This window comes from Eucalyptus grandis, chromosome 1, assembly GCF_016545825.1.
Source record: "Eucalyptus grandis isolate ANBG69807.140 chromosome 1, ASM1654582v1, whole genome shotgun sequence".
NCBI lineage: Eukaryota > Viridiplantae > Streptophyta > Magnoliopsida > Myrtales > Myrtaceae > Eucalyptus > Eucalyptus grandis.
Genome location: NC_052612.1, coordinates 42,233,106 through 42,247,262, shown reverse-complemented (window position 1 = coordinate 42,247,262; position 14,157 = coordinate 42,233,106). Strand labels below are relative to the sequence as shown.

At 39.2% G+C, this 14,157-nt stretch overlaps 1 protein-coding gene across 1 annotated transcript; it reads left to right on the top strand.

Annotated features, from left to right (window-relative positions):
- The first annotated feature begins 2,784 nt into the window (after positions 1-2,784).
- Positions 2,785-13,542, top strand: LOC104444038 (DNA gyrase subunit B, chloroplastic/mitochondrial). Its single transcript, XM_010057619.3, has 21 exons — positions 2,785-2,989; positions 3,343-3,487; positions 3,732-3,812; positions 3,926-4,039; positions 4,751-4,807; positions 5,300-5,401; positions 6,123-6,273; positions 6,390-6,466; positions 6,645-6,755; positions 7,757-7,827; positions 8,154-8,295; positions 8,406-8,504; positions 8,631-8,759; positions 8,899-9,013; positions 9,819-9,886; positions 11,832-11,945; positions 12,039-12,155; positions 12,252-12,305; positions 12,391-12,496; positions 12,664-12,794; positions 13,141-13,542. Exons 1-21 carry the CDS (start codon positions 2,865-2,867, stop codon positions 13,207-13,209), a joined length of 2,178 nt encoding a protein of 725 aa, XP_010055921.2. The 5' UTR covers positions 2,785-2,864; the 3' UTR covers positions 13,210-13,542.
- Positions 13,543-14,157: the final 615 nt, after the last annotated feature.

Below are 14,157 nucleotides of genomic sequence, written 5' to 3'. Positions count from 1 at the left end.
ATGTGACACCTCACGCTTCTTTAACGCGCAAAGTCCTGGCTTTTACCACTCAAATACCCTGTGATCAGTCAAATTCTTGATTCATAATCAAATGCACGTATTGACCCTGTCCACGCTTCTTCTTTCTATATAATAGTCTGCTTACACTATCATTTTCTTCCAAGTCGTCCAAACACACAATTCAATGGCTACCCCAACTTCGAGCAATCCCAGAAAACCCTTCTTCAACCTCTTCTGCCATGGCCAGAAAAGGGTCTTGCCAGACGAAGCCCGGATCGTGCTGCTGCTTTTGCTCGCCGTGATCCTGATCGCGTCGCTCGCGTTCTTCCCAGCTGGAGCACTAAATCCTCCTGGTGCTGCACGATGGCAGGACGACGCTGATCGTTATAACAACCGCAATTATGCAGGGCGTGCGATGTATTACTATCTCAAGAACGCCTTGTACGTATTCATGGTCTTGTTCAACGCGGTGGTGATGGAGCTAATCCGGAGCACCGTTGGGCTCCTGTCCAAATCGATATTTGCAATCGGTTTATTCCTCACCTGCACGTCCTCTTTTCGCTCGGAGATGTTCGGCGGGACAGATTCAGTGATGCTGACCTGCGCAGCTTCTTCAGTTCTCGCCGTCGTGCCACGCGAAATTGGCAAGTTCCACTGTGTTCTGTTCGCAGCTTTCTTCCCAGGTGTTGTGCGTAATCTGATCCAGATATTCTGCAGAGTGTAGAGATCATGAATCGGGTCCCTTTTGTTCTCTCTTTTAAGGGTTAGAAGAAGATTTGGCAACTTAGTTGTGCAGATTGAACTTGTAGTTGTTCACTTCAGCACCTGTTTTGTGTCGAAGTTAGCTTTAATTGTATTGCAAACTCGAGCCACTTTAAATACCCGTCTCGATGCATCAACCACCACGGAACCGATCCACCGGCTGCGCCGGGAAGCAGATGGGGCGCGAGGATAAATCGGCTGGTAGCAGGAAGCAGGAAATGGGGGACTTCATGACCTGCAATCAGTCAACACTAACTAGACAGTTTGTGTCCGGGGAAGGAGCTTTAGGTTTAGGAGACCCGCTTTCCATATGTTGGTTCATTTTAATAATGTATATAGAGCATTTACCTAATATTTTCTGCTGTGTAATATTAAATTTCGTATGTTACGATTTTAAAAATCAAATATCTTAATGAAGTGTCCTTACATAGTTATCGTTTTGTGAACATGCAATTGATTAAAAACTGAGTTAATTTTTAATTAAGAGTTATAGAGAATACCATTAGATGCTTTATATTTGAATAAAATATTACATGATGTACAACTTCTTTTGCACTTCATATCCTGGCAATGTCCCAACGAAAAAAAGGACGCTTGGTCAAAGTTGTTAGCTTAAGAAGCATAAATATTACTTAAGAATAAGACGAAAATTTGCAATAACTTAATCTGCAGTGGTGATACACAAAAAAAATAAAAATATTTTCGATAAAAATAGATTAAAAAAATGAACAAACGGAACGTGTCGAGTATCAAAAACATCGCCCCTTCGACTAGCTACTGGGTCTACAATTGACAAAATCTATAAATTTTTAATTTTAGGACAAAAAGTGCTTCCTCGAAAAGGTATACCAAGTCCATGAAACATCTTACTTATTTCGTCGACATAGTAAGCCATAATTTCAAAGAAATTAATTACTTTGCTCTAGAAATAGACTGTAACTTATGCCCAAAAAAAAGATAAGAATAAAGATTTGGTTTATCTATAATAATTAGATTTTAGATTTTTTATTGACTTTTATCAATTTGCAAGGGCATTACATAAAAACTTTAAAAAAATTAAATATTTTGTTGCGAGTTCAGAAAAATGACGAGGGCAAGATTTTTCGACATGAAGCATAAATCCGTCAATGTAGACATGGAATTAATTATATTTGATTGTGTGAAAAATCGAACTTGTGTCGTGCGTATAAATCGCATAGAAAGTTATTTCCTAAACACGAAATAACTTCGAATTAATACAAATAGATAATTTTGACTAATACATTTATCTTTAATTGCCGGTCACGATAACATTATAATTTTTTAATTAATTATAAATAAGGGCTCGAAGTGTAATCATTTTCTTAAATAAAGGTAGGAAGTGAACATTATTTCAAATAAGAACATGAGGTAAATTTTGTCACTTTCAAAGAAAGATCTACACTCATTATTAGGTGAAAGGCAATTTTGTCTTTTTAAGTTTTTTCCTTTTTTTATTTCCATAAAAAAATCAAAACTAAAAAAAAAGAAAACACACATAGGGAGGGTCCCTATATTTTAGCCCTTTTAAATTTTTAATCTAATTTAATTAAAATTAAAATTATGCTTAGATGAAAACATCATTGATTGGCTGGAATTTTTTGTTAGCCGAAAATGTCAGATCATTTTTTGAAACAATCATATCTAATTTAGGCCATTTTTTAAAAATGATATGACCACTTTAGTTCCCTATTTGAAATAAAATCTGCTTCATACTCTTATTTGAGAGAATAAAGACATTCGCTCTTATTTGAAATTTTTCTTAAATCTCTTTTGACCAAATGCCAACATTATAATTGATTGATGTAAACTCTGAATTTATCTAGAATTGTAACCCCCAATTTGTTAACGAATTAAATTTATTAAAAAGAAAAAAAAAAAAAAAAAAAAAAAGAGCACCAGCGAAGGAGAGTGGGTAGGGTTTTATGGTGAGGGAGGGAGGAGGGAAAAATAAAAACAATTCAGAGGTACGGACAGAAGAACGGGGTTTTTATCATCGTCCTCACGAGAAAAAAAGAGAAAAAAACATCATCAGCTTCCGGTTTAAAATCTCGGACAAGCCTCCTCATGTTTCGCAGTCTCCTATGGCGCTTCTCCTGAAACCGCCTCGTCACCTCAGCTTCCGGACCATGGCTTCTCGCTTCCTCGCCCACTCCCCTCTCCACTCTCACGCCCACGCGCCTCGCTCCTCCGTCTTCTTCAGGCCCAGGTCCTCCTCTTTTACCCGCTTCGCGTGTTTCATTTCTATGGAGTAAAGTCGCGAGCTTTTGGGTGGAGCGATGCGTTTCGCGATGTTGTTCGGGGGTTTTAGTTGATGGGTAGCTTGGTATGGTGGTGCTCGGCGATGTATTGGCCCGTCCTGCCTGGAAAGTCTCTTCATTGTGGCCTTCGAGTGCCGATTTCGCTGGATTTCCAAGTGTTATTTGCTTCGCGAATTCGTTTTTTGTGCCGGGGAGCAAGCATTTTACTCTCGTCTGTTCATTGAATTTGCCCGGGACTTGAAAGTGGGGTCTAATTGTTCTTGGCGTTGTGAATCGTTGTGTTCGTGTGTTATCGGTGCAGAAATTGTTATCCATTAAGGAGAGTGACCATTCAATTGCCGAGCCGTCAAGCATGTTTTCTGAGGGCGTTCATGTCTACCAGCGCCGTGACTGAAGCTCTTCAGGGGAGCACAAGCTCAAAAACTTATGGGTCTGAGCAAATTCAGGTTATTGATACTCTATAGATCTCCCCAAATTGGTTTGCGTACTTACATTACTGTGCCGAGCTATTCAGTTATATTAGTTTCAAGTTGGCTTTAGTAGTTGTATAAGTTTTGACAGTTAAATCTTGATTCTTTTTTGTCATGGATGAACTAGCATGTGTTATATATTTGATGTTTTGGTTTGCTTATTCATCTTTGTCATTGATGCTTGCATCATCACCTAAGGATTGTGTACTGATGTGTTTAGGTACTGGAGGGCTTAGACCCTGTTAGAAAAAGGCCAGGTATGTATATTGGAAGCACTGGACCACGTGGTTTGCATCATTTGGTATGGCCATTATTCCCTTTTCATCTGCAGTAGCTGTACTATTGCTAGTGAATCAATTTAGTGGATACAAATTGTCAATACATCACTAATCTCTTGTTTTTGCGGTCTACCAGGTCTATGAAATACTGGATAATGCCGTTGATGAAGCTCAGGCGGGTTTTGCTTCCAACATAGATGTCGTTTTATATGCAGATGGCTCTGTGAGCATCACTGATGATGGGCGAGGGGTATGGATCCCATCTGTGTAGTTTCAGGAGACACCTTTCATATCATGCATCTGAATCAGAACTTATAGATTGTCTACTTTTTTGAGGAGGCATGGTGGATGCGTTATTTTTACTGCATGCCCTCAAAAGGACAGTACCTTCTCCATTGTTGATAAATAAGCTAATTGAATGTGGGAGCATCTTATTAAAACGTTCTTTGTTACTTGCTTCTTGATATGAAGTTGATCCTCATTATTATGGTCCAGTTAAGAACCTCTTGCAAGAAAATCTGAAACTCAATGTTACTTCCTCTACTATTGAATTGGAGATGTCGTCAGAGGCCATGTTCATTGACTGACCTGAGTTCCTTTTGCGACCATTTTCAAAATGATTATGTAAACAAGTGCCTCTGGGCACTTCTTAAGCAATTAAATAAGGTTTGCAGTTTTAATGTGTTGATTGTCTCGTGTATGTGTGACCACTGTTTTGAAAATGAATCATTCCTCTTTAGTATGCTGAACAAGTGCGCCTGGTTAACTAGTTAACAGGATCCTTTTCAAAATGTACTGGACAATAAACTTTCTCTTGGTGCTTTGGCTGATCAGTCAGCCAATAGAGTTCCACAATGTCCACCTTATAAGTAGGTGCAGAAGTTTGAATTAAGAAACTAGTCATTTCAATTTTATTGGATGATATGTGTTGCTAAATTTATAGCATTTCTCCAAATTGCAGATTCCTACAGACTTGCATCCCGTGACCAAGAAATCTGCATTGGAGACTGTGCTAACGGTAATCTCTCATGAGCAAATATATAATTTTAATCTGTTTAAGAAGCTATGGGTTGGCAATGCCTGAATTAATTTTGTTGAGAAGGACTGATATATTAAAAAGGATATGTAAATGGTTTTCTTTTTCTCCAAATAATTTATGAGTCAGATATTTGCCTGATGGTATGATAAAAAAGTTCATTTGTGAGATTATTTTTTTATGTGAATTATGTATTCTTGCATGTGCCTGCCCTTGTGCTTGCACATGTATTCACACGCGTGCATGCTTCATGCTTGGGACATGTTATTGATTTGCCTTTTGTTTCATGCTCTGATTTTTTTCATATTTCGATTCAAGCCTTTAGGCATGGATATATCTGTATGGGCAGGGGTTTAGGTGGTTTGGAATTTTCTGATATTGTCATTAGCGAGGGATATTTGGCAATTTCTGACATCTTTTATCATTGAAATGGTAACAGAGTATCATGCATCTCCCTTGTGTTACATTTTGCAGATCCTTCATGCAGGAGGTAAATTTGGTGGTTCTAGTAGTGGCTATAGTGTCTCAGGTGGTTTGCACGGAGTTGGCTTATCAGTGGTTAATGCGCTGTCTGAGGTGAGCATTCTCTTGTTTGTCAACTTATCTGCCTATTTGTTGTTGCATTGAGGGGATACTTCCTAAAGATTTATGAGGTTATCTGGAAGATAAGATAAAGGTGTTCTTTGATTCTATTATTGGTTAAAACAAATAGAAAATGGAGGGTCAAAGGCTGTAAGGGGGAACAGACCCAGGCACCTAGACCTAGGTAGTGCCAGTCATATCTTAAAAGGGTACCTAGGCCCAAAGGGAGGTGCGTGAGATCTATCATAGCCTGTGTAATTGAAGAATAGCCTTGCTGATTTACTGAGCAGTTCTCTAGAAAATCACATAGTTTTTTAACTCCACTCCCCATATAGGTATCAAAACATGGACCGGGAAATGGAGGAGAAAGTGGGATCTGTTTAGTCACTATTGGTTAATTTTCTCAGGATCAATTAGGAACAATCACAAACAATGCGGATAAAGGCTCTGCCTTGTACGTAATCCATTGAAGTACAGGTTTAGTGGTCTCTACAGAGTGTTACAAAAGATGGTAGAGAATACTCACAGGTTCAGAAACTTAAATTAAACCTAATATGGTGCTCTTCAAGGTTCTAGTTTTGTGGGATTGCAAGACTTTTTGTCCAAAATATCTCAATGATCTTTCTGACAATTTCTTACATGCGTTTCTTTTTAGGTTTGTTGACTATTTTTCGTTTTATTTTAGAAGTTAAATCCTGTAACTTGCTGTTGTCAGGCATTGGAAGTTACTGTTTGGCGTGACGGAATGGAATACCAACAGAAATATTCTCGTGGGAAACCTGTGACAACTTTAACATGTCATGTGCTTCCACTTGAATCAAAGGATCGTCAGGGGACATGCATACAGTTTTGGCCAGACAAAGAAGGTAATTCTTGACAACACCATATGCCTAGAGGATTACCTTGTTGGAATTTATCTATATTTTTAATGCTTTATATATGCTGATACACGCTCCTATGTCTGCTTTCTTTATTGCTACAGTGTTTACGACAGAAATTCAGTTTGATTACAATACTATAGCTGGGCGAATCAGGGAGCTGGCTTTTCTAAACCCTAAAGTATGGTTTTGCAAAACTTTGCTTCATTACATTGATTATGTATTATGTTAGCATGCATCTACTCAGCAGATATGGACAACTTTTTAGGTTATGCATTTGTGTGCATGACTTTATGTGAAAATCTTAAGGTTTCCTGTCATATTTTGCTCAATTGTGTCTTCTGATTTGGGCATTGCAGCTCAGGATTACTTTCAAAAAAGAAGATGATAATCCGGAGAAGACTCAGCACAATGAGTACTTTTACGCAGGAGGATTGGTTGAATATGTGAGCTGGCTAAACACTGATAAGGTATGCCTGCCTTTATTACTGTCCCTTCTGCTTCCCAAGAAATGATGGTAATCTGTAGATTGTTTATTATTCTTGATCTTGCTTTCAAATAGTCTAATTGAAGAGTTTAACTTCAACAATTAAAGTTACTGAAGAAAATTCCACCTTTGTCTGGATCTTTATAAATGAATTAAATAGGAATTCTACTCCAGTGCCCCAAGGGGCAGGGTGGGGCTGGAGCAGGGTTGCATCCCCTAACCCTGCCCCATAATAAGTTAGCTGGCTCCTTATACACCCCATGCCCTGGTAGGGCAAGGTTGTATGCCCCATCCCAAATGCTCAGAGCATTCAGGTTCCCCCAACCTGTCATTCTCTCTCCGTGTTTATGTTGAACTCAACTCTAATTAAAGAAAGAATGATTATCAGTAAGTACACCAATGAAAAAAGACGACAAATGCCTATTATTTATAAATCATGTAATAGGAAACACTAAATTTTAATATTAAAATAATTAAGGCATGGGCTGGGGCAGATAATAGGCAAAGATGACTAAATCAATCCGCATCCCATCCAACATGTGGGGAAAGAAATTTGATCCAATCACCTCCCCTCAAAACCCACTTGTTGTGGGTTTTCTCTGCCCCATTAGGGGTGGGGCAACGCGGGTATGTGATGGAGCGGGTTAAATTGCCATTGCTAGCCAGTGCTCTTCTGCTAACAGAGCTGTTTTAAAAGTCAGACTGCCTGAATTGGCAACCCTTAGTAGGAGATGACTGGATCATCTGAACATTCATTGAGCTGTCTGTGTCACTTCTTAGTTTTGGTTGACACTGTCAACTTACTTCTTTGTAATCTGAAGTTCTTCGGCGCTGATTTACCTCTGATGCGCTCAAATTAGCGCCTTAACTAAAACCATGTGAAGATCCTACAGGAATATCCCTCTTGCTTCATGTTAATTTGTGTGCTCTTCTATTTCTTTTAAGTTGTGTCTACTGAAAAGTCCTGACAGTTTTTTGACACAGAAACCGCTTCATGATGTCGTGGGTTTCAGGAAAGAAATAGACGGAATGACAGTTGATGTCGCTTTTCAGTGGTATGCTTTCTTTCCTCTTCTTATGCTGATTTAAGGATTCAATTGTCAAACATGTGATTTTGGGTTACATTAACTTTCCTATTGCCATCTGTCTGTGCAATTTATTTATACTTGGAACTTTCATTTAGTAAATATATATTCTCACTGCTTTGCTGTATAACAACATTTTGGTTACCGTAAGATGGTTTTGACATAAGATGATTTTTGGTTACCACAAGAGTGGCAATGTTGTCATACTCAACAAATTGACAGTCCCTTGTATTCCTTCCAATCGTGAGTAGAACAATAATAATAGTTAACCTTGTTTTTCATGCAATGTTGGTTAGGTGTTCAGATGCATATTCCGATACAATGCTTGGATATGCCAACAGCATACGGACGGTTGATGGTGGGACTCATATTGATGGTTTAAAGGCATCGTTAACACGAACACTCAATAACCTTGGGAAGAAGTCAAAGGCCATTAAGGTGTGCAACTTCTCAAGCTGGGATTTTTAAATTAAGCATATGAGATGTGTGTGGAAGTGGAAAATAAGTGTATTTGTCAAATCTAAATGCACCAATTCGTTTGCATTTAGGACAAAGACATTAATTTGAGTGGTGAGCATGTAAGGGAGGGTCTGACATGTGTTATCTCAGTCAAAGTTCCAAATCCAGAGTTTGAAGGACAAACAAAGGTATTGTCTACTGCGATATTCACTTGAAACTTCATATGGTTTTTCACCAGAAGTTCTTTATTAATGTCTCAATTTGGCAATTGTTTGCATCAGTTATACTTAGCTGACTGTTTTTTCTTCCTTTAGACAAGGTTAGGGAACCCAGAAGTACGCAAATTGGTTGATCAATCTGTGCAAGAGTATCTTACCGAATACTTAGAGTTGCATCCAGATGTGCTTGATTTGATCCTTTCCAAGTCGTTGAATGCCCTCAAGGTGCACTTATACTTATTTTGCTGGAAAAATGTTATGTTTTGTTAATTGCTGCACTTGATTAAGCGTGCAGACTTTGGAAACAGTTACCAGTAATTGTGAGCTTGAAGTTTCTCTGATTTGTGCTGCTTTTCTTGTCTAGGCAGCTTTGGCAGCAAAAAGAGCACGAGAGCTGGTGAGACAAAAGAGTGTTTTGAGATCATCATCTCTTCCTGGAAAGCTAGCAGATTGCTCGAGTACAAATCCAGAAGAATCTGGTAAATTGTATTTTTCATGTTAAGCTTTTCATAGCTTATTATTGTGACAATATTATTTGATGTCAGATGTTCCCATTCTTTCTTTTTGTCTTTTACATCAAGCTGCCTATGTTTTATTTCTACATGAGTAATTAGAATGAATCTCTTCCTAAAGATGAGGAAGATAAATTATTTGTTCCTTATCTCTGTCTATTTGTTAATATAAATCCTGAGAATGATGTGTTAGGGCATATATGTTATCATTCACCAATCTTATCCTTATAACTGTTTCCTCTGGAAAAAAATTCTCTAGGGTACTAATGAGTGTTGGGTATTTGGAATTATCCGCAGTGGATAGAGAAGTTTGTCTTGATATATGATCATGCAAAAGCAAAGGTCGGGGTTCATTGGAGATCCTTTGTAGCATACTGTATGCTGTTTGCATCAGTTTTGGAATTACTGTGAAGCTTAAGATATGTAATAGAAGATCTTACATTTGGTAGATGATACTATTTATGGAAGCTCATATTGGTACCTCCGTATGAGAGGATGCTTTAATCATTCATTGGAAGTAGTTTGCAGCCTGTATTCCCTGTGGAAGTCCATTCACTGCAATTACAATTTCTTGACCTGTCATGATCAACCATGGCATTCTCCAATATCTTTATCTAGCTTGCACTCGCTTTTAAAAATCATGTTAAAGCAAAAAATTGGTAACACTTCTCCACAAGTATATTGGGATGCTCTAGGAGGACTTGAAGTTGGAAAAACACCTTCAAGACTTAAACATATAATAATTTGATATCTGATGCTCAACTTTCTACAGAAATTTTTATAGTTGAAGGGGATTCAGCTGGTGGAAGTGCAAAGCAGGGGCGTGATAGACGCTTCCAGGTATAATTTTGGTATAGCGTTGGAATTTTTTTTATAATAATTTGTCAATACTAGTCAGTTTTTTCCGAGCTTTTAGAGTAGTGGCTAACTCTGGTGATATATATTTTGGATGATTTTTATTTGGAGTGCTGAAGCTGATTCAATAGAGGTGCTATAGGATCAGCTAGGCGATAAATGCTCTCCCTTTTGGAAACACAGAACCTGAGTGACAGTTGCTTGTCTGATATTTGGGGTTGGAGAAGTTCTAACAGCTGTTTGCTTTAGTGAAATGGTTTGTCCTTACAGAGAAGAATTGATCATAGAATTTTTTCCTTTTCAGTAACAAGATGTCTAGTTTATTGCTTTCCTACCAATCATTGAATGGAGAAGCTGTTTAATGGAAACTTGATTAGAAAATCCAACCACAATGGAAATAGTCGTTCTTTAGGTTTATACTCTTAGGGTATGTTTGGTTAGACTTTTGGGGAAAGCCTTTGGGAAAATGCGAAGGACTTTAAGTTAAAGGGGTTTTTAAAGATGTAAATTGCATTTGTTAAATTGTAATATGAAAGTCCATTGTGAAGTATTTTCGAGCAAAATAGTGTTTGGAGAAATTATATTTACGAAGGACCTTTACAAAGGACTTTTGTGATTAAAAAAAAGAAAAAAATTTTGGTTAAAAAAAAGAAAAAGGCTGACAAAGGGCCAGAGACCACTGGTGAGGGTCGCTTGGGGTTGGGTGACCCCTGGCGTGGGTCGCGTGACCTAGGCAAGTGAGGTCGCCCGATCCGGGGGAGGCTTGCCTGAGATTGTGCGACCTTGACAAGGGTGGCTTGGTCAAGTGACCCTTGCAACCTCTGCGAGAGGTTGCGCGACTTGTGGGGGGTCGAACGACTATGCCAGGAATGCCTGGTTGCACAACCTAAGGCGGCACTTCATGGAGGTCGTGTGACATAGATTTGGGTCGCCGCAACATGCGGGGGGTCGCGCAACCTAGATCTGGCCCTTTAGCTCTTATGCTCATTATCCCAGGCAATATGATATGCTACTTGGAGGGTGATGCCCTTTCTTTCTGGACATAGTCATCCAAGGAATCTATGTATTCTTCCAAGGTGGATTTCTTATGCTTTAGTTGATGTTGCCACGACTTGCTGAGGTCATGTGACTAGCCGGTGATGGTCACTGGGGTAGCCGCAACCATACCGGACTCTCTCTAGCCTGTTGTCGGCCCCTCGCAGCCATGCGCAACCATACCGGCTGACTCAACGGAAAAGAATAGATGAATAGTGATATCATGAGGGCAAAAACGGAGAAACGAAAATTGAGTGAGGATAGTTTGGAACGAAATTTTTATACTAAACCCTAAAGAGGGCATGCTGAGAATGCTGAAAGCCAAGGCAGCCTAGGACCTGCCTTGGGATTTCAGCCTTGTGGAGGCCTACTTTTCCCTAATGGGGTTGGCAAAATTTTACCCAAACACTCAATATTTGGCCAAATGGGCTTTGACACCCAAAGCCCCTTCCCAAATGCAGCCTTACTTTTCTCTCAGTATGCTGATTTTCCTGGTGTGGTCAAGAATGTTGAATTCTCCTTTGGAAAATTGTAGGCCTTAAGCAGGGTTGTGGATTGTCCTGATAATTGGATTGTCTTTGTGACAGGCAGTCAAGTATTTTGAGGCATTATCACCTCTCAACGGCTGTGCAGTTTGTTTCAAACTTCAACCATGCTGTGTTTATTAGAATTGTGTGCTGGCTGTTGGTCTAGCCTGACCTCTGAGTTCGTCAGTTCTGGAATTGCTGTGTCATTCTTTTTGTTCTCTCCTATAACCTGTCAGCAAGATGCTGTAGTTTGGAAAATCTGCATCTAAGTAATGATACACAATTTGCTTAAATATGCTTACCGTACCGTAGTGTACTTCAATACTCACATGAATATTCATGGTTACCATACAAATATGTTTTATCAGGCTATCCTTCCTCTAAGGGGAAAGATTCTGAATATTGAAAGAAAAGATGAGGCAGCAATGTACAAGAATGAAGAGATACAAAATCTGATTCTTGGTCTTGGACTTGGAGTGAAGGTCCAAGATTTTCTTGTTTCTATTGACACAAATTTTCTTTCCTTTTCATAAGCGGCAAAGCTTACTCTGTCTACTTGATTTCCTTGATTAAAGGGAGAAGACTTCAATAAGGATTCTTTACGGTATCATAAGATCATTATTATGACAGATGCTGATGTAGATGGTGCTCACATTAGAACTTTGTTGTTGACCTTCTTCTTCAGATATCAGGTGATTATTCCTCTTAGATTGTTTTACCTTAAAAAACCAAACCGCATAGATGTTAAATTTACTCCCAACATACTGAACCGGCTTTTTTGTTTGCAGAGATCCCTTTTTGATGAAGGTTGTATCTATGTTGGAGTCCCACCACTTTACAAGGTTTCACTTATTTTTAATATATCTCGATTCACTGTATCCAAAGTGGACCCTTGCTAGCTTTAATTTGCTTGTATTGAAATGTCAGGTTGAGAGGGGTAAGCAAGTTTACTATTGCTATGATGAAGCAGAACTTCAGAAGCTTCAGAATTCCTTCCCTCCTAATGCGTCCTACAACATTCAGAGATTTAAAGGTGAGAAAACTTATGGTAAAGGCTGCAGTTAGGGGCATGATGATGTAGATGAGAGCCAGTATTGGGTTGTGTCTTTGCATTTCACTCTGCTTCCCCTCATTGAGTCATGAATTTAGATCTTGCTTGGCAGCCGATGCTTGTTCACACTTTCGCTGATGCTGATGCAGGCTTGGGAGAGATGATGCCTTTGCAGCTTTGGGAAACGACAATGGATCCTGAACGAAGGCTTCTGAAGCAGTTGGTGGTGGAGGATGCCGCTCAAGCTAATGTGGTCTTCTCCTCTCTCATGGGTGCCCGGGTATGTGGTCATGCGTTGATAGTTGGTTCTGCTTACTCTTAATAATAATTTCGCTTATAATTTTTCACGCGAAGAATAAGGCTTTGGTTAATTGCTTACCATAAATCTATGAAAGATCATCATCTCACAATTACTTAAGAATAAGCTTTGGGATATTATTCACTTCCATGATGGAGCCTTGCTGAAAAGCAGTCTATCCCATGAGAATAGTGAAGAAGCTTAGGACAACTACAAGGGCCAGGCGACCCCTTTTTTTGGGCTATGAGAGCCCTGCATACGTAAACTCATTGACTGCTATAATATTTTGTCCTCTGTGACAGTTTTTATTCCTAATTTTCCATATCAGGTGGACGTCCGTAAGGAACTTATTCAGAAATCTGCAACTATGGTCGACGTTGATCAGCTGGACATATAGAGGCTCAACGGTAGAAGGCAGATTGATTTGGTCCAATACATTTTACGGCGGGCTAACAAGCAAATTTTAATTGCTTCACCATTTGCATCTTGACCAGCATTCGATTATAGCACTTTTTTGTTGTATTCCAAGGAAAGGGGGTAGGGCCTTGCATTATCGTGTAAATTCTTAATTGTTTTATAGAATAGGTACAGCGAAAATGTGCGAGACATCAATTTAAATGTCGGTGCACTTCATGATTTTCCAAAGCATTGTCAGTGCTTTGACGGAGTGACGCGTGCATTGGGTTCATATGCTTCAGACATTGGAAGTCTCAGGACTTTGATTTCACCAGCTCCTTGGCTCGATGCACTTGGCGGGTGATTTTTATATTGCATTTCCACAGATCTCATACCGAGTCAAGGGTAAAGCTTCTTACCCTCTCGAAAACACATGAGGAAACCTTAGGGCTTGGACGATGTTCTGTGATGAATCATTCTATCTTATAGCTCCAAACGTGTGACTTGGTCTGGTTGACTTGCTGAATGATGTTGGTATGCGCATATGATGCAACGGGGCCGGTTTAAATCCCAACGAAGCCTAGCATCTTTGTATACTGTAAAGAGGGATTGCATTGACAAAGATTAGAACAGAGTAACTACAGGATAGAGCGAAACATTAGTAAACATTTCAAAGATGGTATCGTTGTTGTCCTTCGCCAGCTTCTTAGGAGTCATCCTAATAGAAATTGTAGGGGTTTGCCGTCCTCCTCTACTGAAAATATCGAGATCACGACAGTCCATTCATCGTTGCTCTACTTTTGAATGTATCAGGTACATCCCCGAGAATTATATTTGGAAGTCATTTGGCATCTTTACATTCATTCTGGTGTTCCTATATGCAGATCTTCAACATCTTTCGTCCTCGTACTCACCCAAAACATTCAAGAAAAAGATAAAAAGAAAATTG

Excerpts from the sequence above, each read along its gene's own strand:
- LOC104444038 (XM_010057619.3), top strand. The coding sequence starts at position 2,865 with ATGGCGCTTCTCCTGAAACCGCCTCGTCACCTCAGCTTCCGGACCATG. Across the intron at positions 4,040-4,750 it reads TCACTGATGATGGGCGAGGG|ATTCCTACAGACTTGCATCC; the intron begins GTATGGATCCCA and ends TCCAAATTGCAG. Across the intron at positions 8,505-8,630 it reads AGTTTGAAGGACAAACAAAG|ACAAGGTTAGGGAACCCAGA; the intron begins GTATTGTCTACT and ends TTCTTCCTTTAG.